Genomic DNA, 15,819 nt, shown 5'->3' on the forward strand with positions numbered 1-15,819 from the left:
CTGTTAGAAGTCCGTCATATACCAAGTAATCAGTTGCTGGTTTAAGCTGTATGTCGATGCCACACTCTCCCCTCGCTTGCAGCTCTTTAGGGTGCCGGTAATATGCAAAAGATGTAGCAAACTCCACTTGAGAAAGCTTCACGTTCTACGAACTGTATTCTGGTTCTCTTTACGTACAAACTCCATCGCTAGGCAGCGTACCAAAAAAATCCACTTTATATAATAATCTTTTATTTATTTTTTTACTTTTACTACTGGTGTTCGCGGTCACAGCTGGAGATAGAAGAGACCGATTCGTCTCCATGCGGTCCTTCCTTCCCCCAACCAACGGCACATTCTCACCGCTAGCTCTCCACTCCCGTGGCGAATTCTAAAAGCGTGGAGAGTTCCGTGCCCCATCTATCCGTCGTATTCGCAACATTCGAAATAAATTTCGAATGAAATAAATTTCGAATGCTGCGAATCCTGCTGCGCCACAAAACCTTGTTGTCATGTTATCCCTTGGTATCAGTAATTCGTGATGGCACCTAGAAAGAATACCAATTTTCCTTCGATTTAAGCAGCTCCCCGCCTGTGTGAAGTAAAACCTTATTAAAATGGATTCAATGTCCGTCTGTCAGTCTGTCATACCAGATTTACTCGGAAACGACTGAAATAAATCGAAAAAACTGGAAAAAATCACAGCGATGCATCTATTTGGAATATCGTTCGATATTTGCACAAATAAAGTTAATAAAAGTATATTACCATGTTTTAGAAATTTACCAGAAAACCCCCTTAAGTTCATCCCAGACGTACATAATTTGGTAACATAGGCGATAATATCGGGCATTATTCTGAAACGTTTGAAGGCAATCTATCTATTATTAACACAGTTATAGAAGGTCAAAATTTTGCATTTCAGGTAAATTTATTGCATCCTAAGATGTGTATGACGTCATCATCAGATAGGTGAACTTATATGGCGGGGTCCATGGGAACGCTTTAGTTTTCCTTTTCTTCTTTTCTTCTCGAGGGAGACATGTGTATGTATATATATATATGTGTACCAAAGCTTGCGCGTAGTAACTAATTTAATATGTCTACCTGGCTACCAGCGGTTTTTAATTTACCTTCGCGCTTTTGAGCACGAAATAAAGTGGAAATGCTTTAGATTAATTTATCAATGCGTGTATAGAGAATTCCTCCTCCTGTTTTTTTTTCTTTTGCATACGGTGCAAGTCATTCATTGTGCATGGAGTTTAAGGGGGTTCTCCATACAAGCGAAGACGGGATGCAGAATTTATATTCTCCGAATATAGTGGTATGGAGTACCAAATGAAACGTTTGGATTAGTAACTTACGAGGCCAGCCTCCGATTTGACATCGGTAGCAAAGAAGGGGAGTGAAAGGGCAAAAAATACAAATTTTGAATAAGAGATGGCTCATTCTCAGTCCCAACAGAAAATCCGAAAAAACATATGATGGTTATATTTAGGCCCTCAAATACAATACATCTTATCCTGATCCCTGTTCAAAGAAATGTTTAATATATTATACAATTTGGTTGGATAATTCCATATTCGTAATGGTTTGTAACCGCGTAAGTGAAATCATTTCTTCTTCCTTTTCACGAAATCGCCACCATTCAATGCGGGGCGGACCAGTGCGCTCGAAACCGTTTCCCCATGCCAACTGTTAGCCTTTCCCTTTTCACCCATATGACCATTAAGGTCCCCTGCAATGATTATATTGTCATCAGCAGGCACGTTAGTGGTTTTTGCATCAAGAAGTTGTCAGAAGGCATTTTTCTCGGCAGCAGGTCGACCTGCCTGTGGTGCGTACGCGGGGAAGAAGTGATCAGCTGACAATGCTGGGCTTCATCAGCCGGTCATCAAAACATTCGATTTCTTTAATGGCATTACGGAAACCCTTTGGGATGGCAATGCTAAGATCGTTTTCTTGGTCGGCATGTCGCGGAACCTGTCACCAAGAGAGATAAGGTAGGATTTCGCATAGTGGAACTGCTTCTATACTTTCATTGTCTCTTTCGTTGATCTCATCACTTTATTTTTGTTTTACTAAGGATAGTACATATATAGTCGAAATCTATCCAACTAAATTCTTGGAAATTTTTAGGACTTATTCAGCACATATTTCTACGGTTCACAAACTAGGATCATCGTGATTCATCCGGCCGTTTTTTATAAATTACAGAAATCGTGAAAAAATACTAGAATTTACAAAAAACAAGTCGGTAAACCACCAGTTGGACGCGTCAGATTTAAAAGGTTCTATCCGCGGAACTTGGTATGCGTGGAAGTTGCACTTGCAGAATAAATTAACCTTCACGTATTCCCACTTCACTCCGCCCACAAAAGCACATATGTACTTAAATTAAAAATCACTGATAGCCAGGTACACACATGTCTATTATATTGGTTACTACTCGCAAGGTTTATTAGCGCATACATGTACAAACACATGTCTACCTCGAGAAATTGACACTGATATACAAATAACTAAAAAACGCCAAAAAAGGAAAACTAAAACGTTCCCATGGACCGCCGTTCATATAAGTTCACTTCACTATGATAATGACGTCATACACGTCTTTGAATACAATAAATTTACCTAAAATGCGAAACTTTGTACTTCTATAACTTTGTTAACAATGGTTGAATTGCCTTCAAACTGTTCAGAATTATGTCCGATATTATCGCCTATGCTGATGCTTATTTCTAGGAAAATTTCCAAAACATGATAATATACTATTACTAACTTTATTTGTGCAGATAATGGAACGAGGTGTATTTTGAGGCCTAGATTTCATGTAGATGCAGCACTGTAATTTTGTTCAGATTTTTCGGTTGGATAATTTCTGAGAACGAGACCGGTTTCACTTTTTGGCACATTTTGAGCCCTATCCCCTTACAATTCACACAATATCAGACATAAGAGATAAGTTTCGAAAAAAATATACATCCTCCTTTTGTATGTCTGGAGGGTCCTCAACTCAATACAAAATGGCGCTACCATTGTGGCAAGCAGACAGATAGATGGCCAGACAGATATTGAATCGATTTTAGTAAAGCTTTGCTTCACACAAAATTTAAGAAGGGCTCACCTAATAGCGGCAACAAGCAAAGGGGCTGGGAGAAGTAATTTTTTCATATATGGGACTTCAATTTTTCATTCGATTGTCAACTACTCTCGGTTATTATGATGTCAGCATTTTATTTGCCTGGCTTAAGATGCAGTCAATTCACGCGAAATTGATAACCTTGAACTGCTATAACTTTGAAACTAATAACCTCATAACACCTCTAAGCTGGTGCAAGATTTGGTAAATCTAAGATGAATATTAGGGCGGTTTTCCGTTCTAATTCTACTTTTAAAAGTTGGTAATATATTACTATTATTTGAGCAGATATCGGAATGAGACATATTTTGAAGATTTCGTACAAGCGCATGGCCCTGAATTTCTTCAGAGCTCTGAACGCCTTAGTACTTTCCCGAAGCTTATGATTCAACACATTCATTTATCATATTTAACGATATTGGATGCGTTTTCTTGGGCGACCTGTTGCGGGACCATAGACGTTGCCCTTATAAACTTTCCAGGTGGGATCATCCTCATCCATACGGATTAAGTCACCTGCCCACCGTAACCTGTTGAGCAAGATTTTACACACAACCAGATGGTCGTGGTATTGCTCATAGGTTTCGCCGTTATGTTGACTACGGAATCGTCCATCCTCATGTAGAGGACCAAAGATTCTTCGCACGATTCTTCTCTCCAACGCCGCCAAGAGTTCGTAGTTTTTTTGCTAAGAACCCACGTCTCCGGGGAATACATAAGGACTCGCAAGATTATAATCTTGTACAGTAAGAGCTTTGACTCTATGGTGACACGTTTCGACGAAACAATTTTTATAAGCTGAAATAGGCTCTATTGGCTGCCAACATCATCATAGCTATTATCGGTTGTGATTTTCGATCCTAGATATAAGTAATTATCAACGCTCTCAAGGTTGTAGCCTCCTACCTTTATTGTTTTCATTTGACCTGACCTGTTGCTGATTTGCCTGGGATGAAGCCTCTTTGGTACGGGCCAATGATGTTCTGGGTGTATGGGGCTATCCAACCTAGAACGATAGCGGCAATATCTTATAGATGGTATTCAGCAATACGATACCTCTATAATTGCTGCACTGCGTGATGTTTCCCTTTTTATATATGGGACAGATAGTGCGTCGTTGCCAAGCATTGATTCGCTCTCCTAAACCTTGAGCAAAAGTTGATGAACCGCTTGGTCGCCTCCATATTTAATCATTTCGACTGTAATTCCATCGGCTTCTGGCGACTTATGATTTTTAAGCCGATGAATTGCACAGACTGTTTCTTCTATACTTGGTGATGGCAGTATTTGTCCGTCGTCTTCAGTTGGCGAGACCTCCAACTCGTCGATGTTCTGGTTGTTCAGTAGCTCATAAAAGTACTCAACCCATCGCTCCAATATGTCCATTCTGTCGGAAATCAAATTTCCCTCTTTGCCTCGGCAGGATGAGCATCGAGGTGAATAAGGCTTCATCCTGTTGACTTGTTGGTAAAACTTGCGCGCCTGGTGCGGTTGCCCCTGTGCTTTTCGAGTTCACAGACCTGGCTCCTCACAAGCTTCCGTTGCCGTTTATGAAGTCACTTCTCCGCTTGCCGTGACAAGGTTCCGCGCGTGCCCGCGTCGTTTGAGAATGCAATATTACTCGATATGCAGCATTCTTCCGTTCCGTTGCTAGCTTACATTCATCATCGAACCAGCCGTTCCAACTCTTTTCGCGGCCGGGGCCTAGTATGTTTGTGGCGGTATTTATTATAACGTTCTTCAGGTGATTGTGAATATCATTTATTGATGCTTCATCTCCAGGATTTCTATTGATTTCGGCTATTGCGACATCCATTTCCCTCTTATAGGTATTGTGTAGGACTGTGCCCTGGATGGCTTCAGTGTTAACTCTCACCTGATTGTCAGAGGGGATTCTGGGTGGTGTTGTTATCCAAGCTCAGAGCACCATGCCAACGAGCTAGTGATCCGAGTCAATATTGACCCCCCCTATATGTTTCGATATTCATTCATTCTCCAGGAAACCGGTCCTTGCCCAATGCATCTCTTGTAACGCTATTATATCAGGTCTACGTTCCATGAGAAAATACGGAAGTCGTTATTCCGTTGTCGTTGCCGGGTTCGTCGTTGTGTTTTCAGTCCGGTCAGAGGCTCCCTCCGTGGCTTCGTAACAAGTTGGTTTCTTTTACGAACATTGAAAAGGGCATTTGGCCTTTTTGCCAATGCATATGCTGCAAACAAAGAAAAGCACAGAATTTATTTATTTATAAATACGTGAAGTAATAAGGATTCAAAAGAGGTTCTAATAGCAAAAAAAAACTGTAACGAAGATGAGGAAGGGAAATTTTACCGACCAGGATTAGGTGTTATGATGGTATCACTTTTATCACTTTTCCCTATCAATATTTTTTTTTTTTTTTTTAAATTTTGTTTAGGAATTGAGTGAGTCCAGTTGAGAAGCGAATGACGTAGGACTGCCTTAAATCCTAAACAAAATTTAGTCTCACTTCACTGAATTTTTATTCGACGGTTTTGCCCTTTATACACATGTCGTGTTTTTGAATTTATATAAGGGAGCAAATACCACGCTATAGCCACTTCGGTCACGCTGCTTTCAGAGCAGAGATGAAGCTGCGTTTGGTGAGTTGCCTCTGCCTTAGATGAAACCGTAAGTGTATAAAAATTAGTAATTTAAATCTGAAACACGTTTTTCTCGAAATTATACTTTCCAACATCCAATCAGCTTGAAATTTTGACAATCTCAAAAGAAATGTGTCTATTATTTATACCATCAACTAACGGTTTTTTGATTGAATAGAAAATGCCAACTTGACAGGTCAGAAACGACCCCTTTTTATGGCGAATTCAAACTAAACTTAGCAGTTTCCGGCTTCATATTGGAACTTATTGCATTTTTACGAATCTAGGATGAACTTAAGGGGGGATCCGCAGTAAAATTTTGTACATGTGCATGAACCACCATAATTACTTCCAAATTTTTGGTTGGATAGTTTCTGGCAATGAGTCCTTAATTAACCAATTTTAGACCCCGCACTCCCTCCCTTTGCAACCAAACTCAAAACTAACACTTGCATTGAAAAGTACGAGGCCTTTCATTTGATACCCCACATTTTTATATTCGGTGAAAAAAAACGTTGAACCCCTCTTTTACGTATATCGCGACCCCTGTTTCCAATAAAAGCTTAAAAATAAAATTCTACTGGTTTTATTCTATGCCTAGACTATTGGATGGACAGTAACTAACGGTGATTGGTCTGCACAGCTGCGAATAAGTTTAACTACCCTGGAGATAGTACTATGGGTGACCGGTGGATAAAAATCTATTAGGAAAAGTTTGCATTAGAATGATTACACGGACAGTTTTTCCGGGATGATCTGAAGAAATTACTCTCAAAGTTCCTCAATTCCGATCAGGGAATGTTCCATCAAATTGTTCACAAATGGTGTCTCCTAAAAGGACATTGCGTTTTCGTTCCGTGTAAATTCCGAATGTCGTCATAGTAAGCAATTTCGACATCCGAAAAGGACCGGTCAGGTATTCTTCCCAATTATCGATTTTTTGCAGAATCTTAAAACACAAGACGAATATTGTGCAAAGTTTGCGGTGGAATAAATTGACATCGTTAGTGGGACGGACCAAGGGTATAGTACATAACAACAATAGGTGTTAGGAAAAGCGGAAAGTTCCCAAATTTGTCGTAAAAGACGACTAGTCGTCTCTCTGTCTTTCTTCTAGAAGAGATAGAAATTTGTGGCTAACAACCTGCCAATTTCTTTGCAACTTTTTGCTACTGAAACGTCTATAACTCCTCGAATAGGGACTGATCTCACGCCCAAGACGTTTGGCTATCAAAAGCGTACTATATTTGGTTTCTGGAATGTACGCACGCTCCTCGGCAACGGTAGCGACGGTCCCCAGAATGCGCAATCTTCAACTAGAGCGAAAATTCCATTGCTATAAGCTAAACATTTTAAGCCTAATCGAAGTAAGATGGTTGAACTCTGGAGCATACTCTTCTTCTTTTTTCGACAATGTGCCTTGTTACTCTGTAAAGCCGAGTGGTAGCAGACACGAATCCAGTGTCTGCTGACGGCTACCGCAAGTCACTCTCTTCACCTGGGAGCAGCTGCTAAGCACAAACTGTGACTTCCCATACAGTGCAGAAGGATGCTCTCTACGAGTAATTACACCCACTTCTGAGGAGGGTTCCTAAAGGTGACATTGTGATCGTGTTGGGTGACGAATGCCAAAGTAGGCTTTGACAAATCCTTGATCGTAACGATAATGATAAGGGGTTTGTGAATTTCTGCAGCTTTCACCACCATTGTTCTAGCACAAAACTTGCCATAAGGCTAGTTGGGTTTCAACTGACCAACACCGTACGAGCAATCAGATAGACCACTTTGCAATCAGCAGTAGATTTAGAAGTTGTCTCCTGAATGTACGTAACAAGAGAGACATTGAATTAGGTCTAGAAAGAGATCCCCATCTAATGCTCGCTTATATCCGCTTGCGTATTGCGTTCATCACCTCTCTTGGAGAGCCAAGACCGCTCAAGTTCAAAAATTGCTTGTTTGATCCAGCTGTCGCTCGACAGTAGGAGAGCTGATACACTGAGTAACCAGCCTTAGATTATCGATAAACATAAGGTCGCCATCAAAAATGTTCTTTTCAATTCGTCGACCACGTCCTGAAAGAACGCCACAATGATACACAACGCGCAATCGTGGAAGCGGATCGACGAATGGAAGGGATTGAAGGCTCCATTCACCGGTGCGAGTGATGGTGAGGGTGCTCGAATTCCAATACCGTACGAAGTTCAGCGTAGTGTGCGCCGCGACAAAAGGGAATTTATTATTCCTCTTGGTACGAAAGCAGAAAATATCGCAGACTGTTGTGGTCGCAGAAGTGTATACTGCATAATGGAACAACTTGCATGTGTTCGCAAACCTATTGATGTTCTTGTGAAGGACCTTAACGGTCGACGCTTCATCCACGATAACGACCTACTGAATAGGTGGAAGGAACACGATTCTTAACTGTGTCTTGTGTATGAAATGACTAGTCACCGTAACATGCGGTTAGGGACTATTCCTTAAAGCAGAAAAGAAATCATCTCGCACACACTCAAACGGAGTAAATCCACTGGACTTGACGGTCTACCAGCGAAGCTATTTATCACTACAACTGCAGTTACTGGAGATCTGCTGCTGCTACTTACATTGAAATCCTGGGAATATAGGACGTTTCCCATAGAGTGGAAAAACGGGATGATCGTAAAGATTCCCGTTTTGGGTGTGACAACTGGAGGGATCTGCGTGCTAAAATAATTCTGGAATATATCAAAAAGCATCTCGAAAGCAAGATCGACGGAGAGCAGGTTGATCTCCGCTCCGGATTCTCCTGCATTGTTATCGATAACGTACTGTCGGAAAACGTGGAGGAGCTCAATGGACGACGACATCTTCCCTTAAACATTTCGACTACGCTGAAAACATTTGTTTACTATATCACCGGGTCATTGACATTAGCCAAATGGCTCTGAATTTGGAAAGAGAAAGAAACACCAACAAAAACAACTAAATCTGACCGGTCATCGCACTCTCCCAATATACATTAATGGGAAAAGCATCGAAAGCGTCAATCAATTTATATATCTAGGAAACGTGGTTTCTGCCGACGATTGCACCGAACTGGATGCTGCCCGATGCATTAATAGCGGATCCGGAAGTGCCGTTATCTCAACGCCAAGAGCAAGCTAAAACTGTTCTGTTAGTGTTCTTTCTGTGCTGCTGCATGAGAGTACCATCCAAGCCTCCGTGAACACCCGTCCTCTCATCGGAGTACGTTGGCCCGATACTATTTCAAGCGAAAAACCTGGTCTGCGCACTAGCTTGTCATCCGTAGGCGATGTAATCTGAAACTGAAAATGGCAGCGGACAAGTCATACATTAAGGAAGGGCATAGTTGCATTGCTGGCTAAGCCATGCGGTAGAATCCATTTTCCCCAGAAGGCTGAAGAATGGGTCGCCCCAAGAAGGCGCAGAACATTAGAGGAGAAGTATAGGAATCCCGAGAAATCCCGTGGGAAACTAAAGCGAATTTCAGTGAACCGCGAAAGATATCGTGTTGGTGATATTAACGCGCTATACCCCACCAAGGGGAAATGGTAACGTGCATTCCTTCCTAGATTTATACTGAATAAATCAGCGTCGGTTGTCGATAAATTTTATCTGAACACTATATTCCTTATATAGTACCTTACACTACTCACCTACTCCTACCTACTCACTACTGCAAATGAAGCGTGATGGGTTTTAGTAACCAGGTAGTTAAAGCGACCCATTGCAACCGACTTCGAATAGAGTAGTGGATGCTATGTGCAATTAGATGTGAATTTATATTTTACCTGAAAATAAACTATCAAATTATGAAGTCGCAAAGTATTATATACATAAATTGCAACTACTTTGCTATGGAAATTAAACGACTTTGATTCTCGTCAAGGGAATTAGCCGCTCGTTAAGATGGTTTCAATGTTATACGCTTGTAAACAGCCGATTAGAACACATAAGCCAGGCACTCGACAAGGTCTCATTTCGGGTCCTAAGTTTTTGAACCATCTATCTAAGGCCTAAGCCAGCATTTTTATTACCCCAGAATGAAGGTCAAATGTTGACTCTCTGCAGTTATGCTGAGGTAATTGCCAAATTTAGTCAGTTCCTAGGTATATTGCTTATTACCCAGAAAACCATTACCTGGATCACAACGCGGAATTTGTCAAAGCTACAAATCATACAATAATGACTTACAATTTACATTGTACCGGTCCATAATGATCACCGTGGAAAAAAGACATATTTGTATGTTCGGTACTAGGAAGTGTGCCCACTAACGAAAAGTGGTAAAATTTAGCAGGTCGTTAACGAGGGAACCGACTCATATCTGTGAAAATGAAAATTAGCGAATCGCTGTGGCTTTCCATCTACATGGAGCCAACAAATTCTGAATTATCAGAAACTAAAAATACAAACATGTAAGCGCAAAGTTTACTTAATGTCGGCATCGTGGAATTTTATTAGTCCAAGTTCAACCTCAGAACTAAAGCCAGTATTGTAACCGACTTGGACCCATCTCAGCCGGATGACGTCAATGATTCAAGCATAAAGTTCCGATCGCTTGGAGTTCTTAGTGTAGTGCGTCCGCCACTGGAAAAGTAAGTACACTCTGTAACTACTTTCTGCAAGGAGCACGGAGCTCCCATTACAGAATGCTTTCAACTGTAGCCAGGAAAGGGAAGATCAAGTCACGCCAATATGGCTTAGAATAGTAGCCAACAATGGTCTGGTTCGTCTGAATTACAGGAGTTCATGTGAAGTTGTATAACACAGACTAAAAATGTTATGGAATATTATCATCATAATTTTCCAGTCGGGTGAGCAGAAAGCACCTGCAAATAGGCTTCTCTGCCCGTAAGAGGCGTTTAAAATGCTTCATACCAAAGTCGAGCCCAGTCTGTACTGCACAAATAATTGATATAATTAAGAAAGCTGAACGCAGGCCGGTCGTTTTCTGTACTTGGTGCATTTAAATTCATTAGTTTCAGTATGCAAGTTTGAAATGTTAAACAGTCAATTCGCAATTGAGTTTGAAAGTAAAGTTTCCTACTCGGGCAGGTCAACTCTGAAATCTCCCCAGGGGAGGATGTTTACTGTATAGTTTGGCCTTGGTGTTGAATTGTGAGTTCTAGTTCTACTTCCAATTCCAGTTGCCTCAGTTATTTCGTGAGTGACGTCCGAGCAATACAGAGGAATCAGCCAGTGCTCGAATTACTCGGACTTGAACTTGACGCGGAACATGGATTACGGTTTAACGCTTGTCGCGTTCTTACTGAACCTTATCGGAATTCTACTAACCCCAGTCTACATATTCCTCGAGTGGTTGAAGAAAGGCGACAAGGTCCCTCCAATTACGGACAATTTGCTGTTGATACCAGTTACAGAGCTTGCCGCCAAGATCCGGGTTCAAGAGGTGAAAATGATAATAGTTCCAAAGTGTTCTCAACAAACTAAATTTGAAATTCGAATTGAAACTGAAGGTGGTAAATTTTATATTCAAATAGGTAAAATCGGAGCAAGTAGTTCGTGCGTATATAGAGCGAATAAAGTTGGTTGAGCCAATCATCAATGCCGTTGTGGAAGACCGATTTGAGGCTGCTCTCAAGGATGCAAGAAGTGCTGATGAGATGTGTACCTCCACGGACCGAACGGAGCTCGAGACCAAGTATCCACTTCTAGGCGTTCCATTTACCGTTAAGGAAAGTTGCGGATTGCAAGGTAAGAAATCGGAATGTATATCATACTCGCAAGATTAAATCAAGCAAGATCGTTTTATAGTTTGCCACGATTCCAAGTAAAGTTCACACGTTTCTTGCCACATGTGATTAAGTGATTGCAAGCGAAAAGCGTATTCGTGTAAATGTGGGAATGCTTATTTACTTCGATAGTCAACTCACTGTACTGCACTTTGGTTAGTAACTCCAATGTATGCAGGCGATATCAATAAGGCAGGGCTTGTGTAAAATTTCTAAATTTACTGTAATGTAAAGTCTGAGATTCCCCTCAGAAAAACCCAAACAAAACTAATTGACACACTGTTACCGTACTAAACCTTAATTAGCTTAGATTTATTCCTTTACAACAGGCAAGAAGCATAAAAATTTGATGTGTAACTCAGCATCTAATTTTAAACCTCAATTTTTAAGGTTTTGTGTAAACACAAAACCTTATTAAAATCGCTTTACTGTCTGTCTGCCTGGCTGTCTGTCTTTTTTTTTGTGGATGGAGGTGGAAATATTACAAAGACACTACCGCGCCAGGTTGCAGCAACGTGTGGGATTCTCACCCACTAAAATCATTCCCACTTTATCCTCTTTTCTTCCCCGCGGGACCGCCGCAAAGCATTATTTCGCGGGGTGGACTGCGCTTTAAGCGACCGCGCCTTCCGTTTTTCGCGTCCTCCTTGCGCGCTCGACTCTTCCAAGTTCCTCTTGTATTCTTTTGATTGCGGAGTTCACTGCACACCAGTTTCTCTCCGATTTCAACATTTCCCCGACGATATTATGCGGACTTAGGTTCGTTTTCAGGGAGTCTTCCAGACTCCTCCTTTCTGAGAGAAATCGTGGACAGTGGAACATAACATGTTCCGGGTCCTCAGGTGTGCAACCACATTCAGGACACAAGGGAGAATCATCCAGCCTGAATTGGTGCAGGTACTTCCTGTAAGCACCATGTCCTCACAGGAATTGCGTCAGATGGTAGTTAATCTCACCGTGTCGTCGCTGGATCCACTCCTCAATACGGGGAATGAAAGTGTGGGTCCAGCGACCCCTCTGCGAGTCGTCCCACCGTTTCTGCCACTTCTCCAGCGACTCTCGCCTTGCCGCCTTTCGGTATTCTGCATCCTTTTCAGGAGAATTCATTTTTCTTGTTTCGTACAGGCAGCGTGTCTCACTTGCCATAATGTCTATCGGGATCATTCCCGCAATAATACTCGCCTCGGCTGATATTGTTCTGAAGGCACTGCACACCCTTAGCGTCATTAAGCGGTAAGTCATATTCAACTTCCTATGATTAATCTCACACGCTAGTGCTTCTTCCCAAACTGGTGTCGCGTATAATAGTGTGGAGTTGAGCGAACCCCTCCGGCTACAAGTAATGTGCGACTGTATCTTGGGCCCCCAATATTTGGCATCATCCGCGCTAATGATACGCTGGTATTTGCCACTTTCTCACAGGTATAGTCCAGATCACAGTAGATCTACTATAGGCAGTACCCTTACAAAAATGACCCCACTTGCAAATGTGCTTGCAGAAGCTTATCTGTACACATCAGAGACGCTAAACAAGGAAAAGGCATAATCTTCGTCAAATCGTATTGGTAAGAGAGAGATCGGTGAGCTTTTGCTATTCTGGTACTACGGCGTGCTCACCCACATATCAAAAAGTTGTTTCACGTATTCACTTATACATAAGCAAAAACTTGCCGATCTCACCAATACATTGGCAAGTCCGGGCGGTATGTCAAACACAGCTGATCGGGTTTTCGGTACATCTCGCTCATGCTCAAGGACAAAACAATTTGAAATCGTGTGTACTCGCACTGATTTCCCCCCTTGAGGGGCAAGGGGGAGTGAGGTAGCTGTGTTAGTATCTAACTGTGGTCCAGATGTCCCTTGATATTGATTTTAGCGTCAACCATCACCCCTTGGTATTTGATAACCGGTTTCGAAGTGATGACGTGACCACCAACACGAATATTAACCGTATTCCTCTTCCTACGATTGGTAATCAAGACCGCCTCCGTCTTTTGTTCCCCAAGGTCAAGTTGTACCATCTCCAGCCACGCTTCTATGGCGTTAATTGTTTCGTTAGCGTACATTTCAACGTCTTCAGGTTGTTTCGCGACGACAACCACAGCTAGATCGAAACTGATTATCGTAGCCTCCTTTGGCACGGGAAGGACAAGCACCCCATTGTACATGACGTTCCACAGGAGTGGACCCAACACTGAGTCCTGTGGTGACGGTGTACTGCTTAGATCCCTCATCCGTGTCGTACCAAAGTATTCTCTCCAAAAGGTAACTGTTGAGGAGCTTAGTCAAATAACTAGGGACACCCGTTCTAGCCAGTGAGCTTTTTATCAACTCCCAGCTTGCGGAATTGAACGCATTTTTTATGTCCAGCGTCACCACGGCACAGCATTTTTTAGACGACATCGCGTCTCGAGCCAGCTTCAAAACCATGTCTACGGCGTCGATCGTTGAGTGGGCTTGACGAAATCCAAATTGTCGCTCCGATATTCCATCCTTATATTCGATGATAGGAGCAGTCTGTTGTAGATGACCCTTTCGATAATCTTTCCTGCCGTGTCGATAAGGCAAATCGGTCGGTATGATGATGGGTGTCCTGGGTGCTTATTTGGCTTCGGGAGCAAAACTAGTTTTTACCTCTTCCACCGGTCGGGGAAAACTCCTTCTATCATGCATGTTTCAAAAACGCTGATAAACCAGTCGTGTCTGGTCTTATCAGCGAGTTTAAGGGCTCTATTGGGAACAGCATCCAGCCCGGGTGCTTTGTTATCACCAATTCTCCGGTAGGAGAGGAGTTCCTCCTCAGTTACCGCAGGTATGGTGTAGACGTCCAATACTTGCTTGTGTTGTTTGCGCTCCCCTTTATCCGGGGGGAAGAGCGCTATCACGATATCGAGCAGAAGATGCGGGCAGGTCAGTTGTGGTGTTCGCCCTCTCATCTTCTTCATAGCTATCCTGTACGCTGTTCCCCAGGGGCTTTGGTCTGCCTCAGTGCAAAGTTCCTTGAAGCATTCTCGCTTGCTGGTCCGTATAGCCTGCTTAAGCCTACCTCGAATGTTCACATATACTAGCCGTTTCTCGTCCAATTCTGGTCCTCCTCTAGATCGTTGGTAGATCCTTCTAGCACGAAAACATGCATTCCGTAGCACCGCGATCTCTCCATTTCACCAATAATTTGAGCGCCTTTTTGCGAGAACTCGTCGCCTCGCGATTTTGGCCTCCCAATAGCATCTCTATGAATGCATCCTCCTCAAGCCCTTTCGCGGACCAGCCTCGGTTTCCAGCCCCACGGGAACGCATATCGACGCATGGCCCATATTCGATCTGGAGGAAAATCGCCTGGTGGTCGCTGTGAGTATAATGCTCACTGACAAACCATGTCATTCTCCTCGCCAATGTGGTACTCACATATGTCAGATCGACTATTGAACCCGACCCTGTCCCGCGAAAAGTGGAAACGTTTCCCGTGTTGGCAAGCACCAAGTCTAGCTTTGCGAAAGCCTCGAGCAAGATACGGCCCCTGGTATTCGTAGTGCGACTGCCCCAATCCACGGCCCATGCATTGAAATCACCAGCTATGGGGTTTCGACTTCTTGCATCCGAGACTAGCATACCTAGCATTCCTTCGAATTCTGTTATCGTCGCGCTTGGTGGAGCATAGCAACTATATATATAGGTCCATCAGCTCAGGATCGGATTTGACCTTCCTAAGGATATCGGCGTAAGTCATATCCCCTTTTTTGGAGATGATGATTAATTCGGACCGTAATCTTCTTTTCTGTGTTATATTTTTCCTTCCGCCAACCTTGGTCCATGCTTCCTTGGTTTCTTTTTGAGGCTTTGCCTCCCTTGGGTCGATTGGAGCCGGCGCCGCAGTTTCCACGATTTTGATAACTTTGTTTGACTTCCCTTTTGCCGGTGAGAGGCCTTTCTGCCTTTTCGTGTCCTGTGAGGATACGAATGAGTCGTTCGCGCTCTCTCTACTCCTCTTTTCAAGCTTACCTCCCTTTGGATTTTGAGGGGGTGTCACTTGTGTTGCCTGGGTGACGCTTGATTTCTTCGAGGCATTTTTTTCTTCCTGGACACCATTGTCTAGTACACGAATGGTACGAAACGTGTTTTTGATGGCCTGGTGCACGTTGTGTTTGTCCTTAATAAATTCAGACAACTCTCCTATTTTACCTCCGAGTAGGGCAAAAGAGGATTCGTCCGGACTCTGACATAGCTCCTCCGCTTGGTTTTCCCATTGGGCGCCTACGTATTTATTAGCCTCCCGAGAGCTTCCCTGATTTCCTTCCTTCATCAAGGTTGATTTCGGAGGAGATC

General features: G+C 42.8%; 1 protein-coding gene across 4 annotated transcripts in view; it reads left to right on the forward strand.

The window, feature by feature from the left end:
* The window catches only part of LOC119651325 (fatty-acid amide hydrolase 2-like), a 66,037-nt gene that overhangs the window by 34,152 nt on the left and 16,066 nt on the right, over window positions 1-15,819 (forward strand). For 2 of the 4 annotated variants that reach the window (XM_038054861.1, XM_038054863.1), the window contains exons 2-3: window positions 10,891-11,153; window positions 11,245-11,458. In XM_038054861.1, coding sequence (XP_037910789.1) covers window positions 10,980-11,153; window positions 11,245-11,458 — 388 coding nt within the window. In that variant the 5' untranslated portion in view covers window positions 10,891-10,979. Of the gene's footprint in view, window positions 1-10,230; window positions 10,339-10,647; window positions 10,836-10,890; window positions 11,154-11,244; window positions 11,459-15,819 lie in introns of those variants that run through there. The other 2 variants (XM_038054862.1, XM_038054860.1) reach the window with 2 other exon arrangements.

Source organism: Hermetia illucens, chromosome 3 (assembly GCF_905115235.1).
Source record: "Hermetia illucens chromosome 3, iHerIll2.2.curated.20191125, whole genome shotgun sequence".
Lineage (NCBI taxonomy): Eukaryota > Metazoa > Arthropoda > Insecta > Diptera > Stratiomyidae > Hermetia > Hermetia illucens.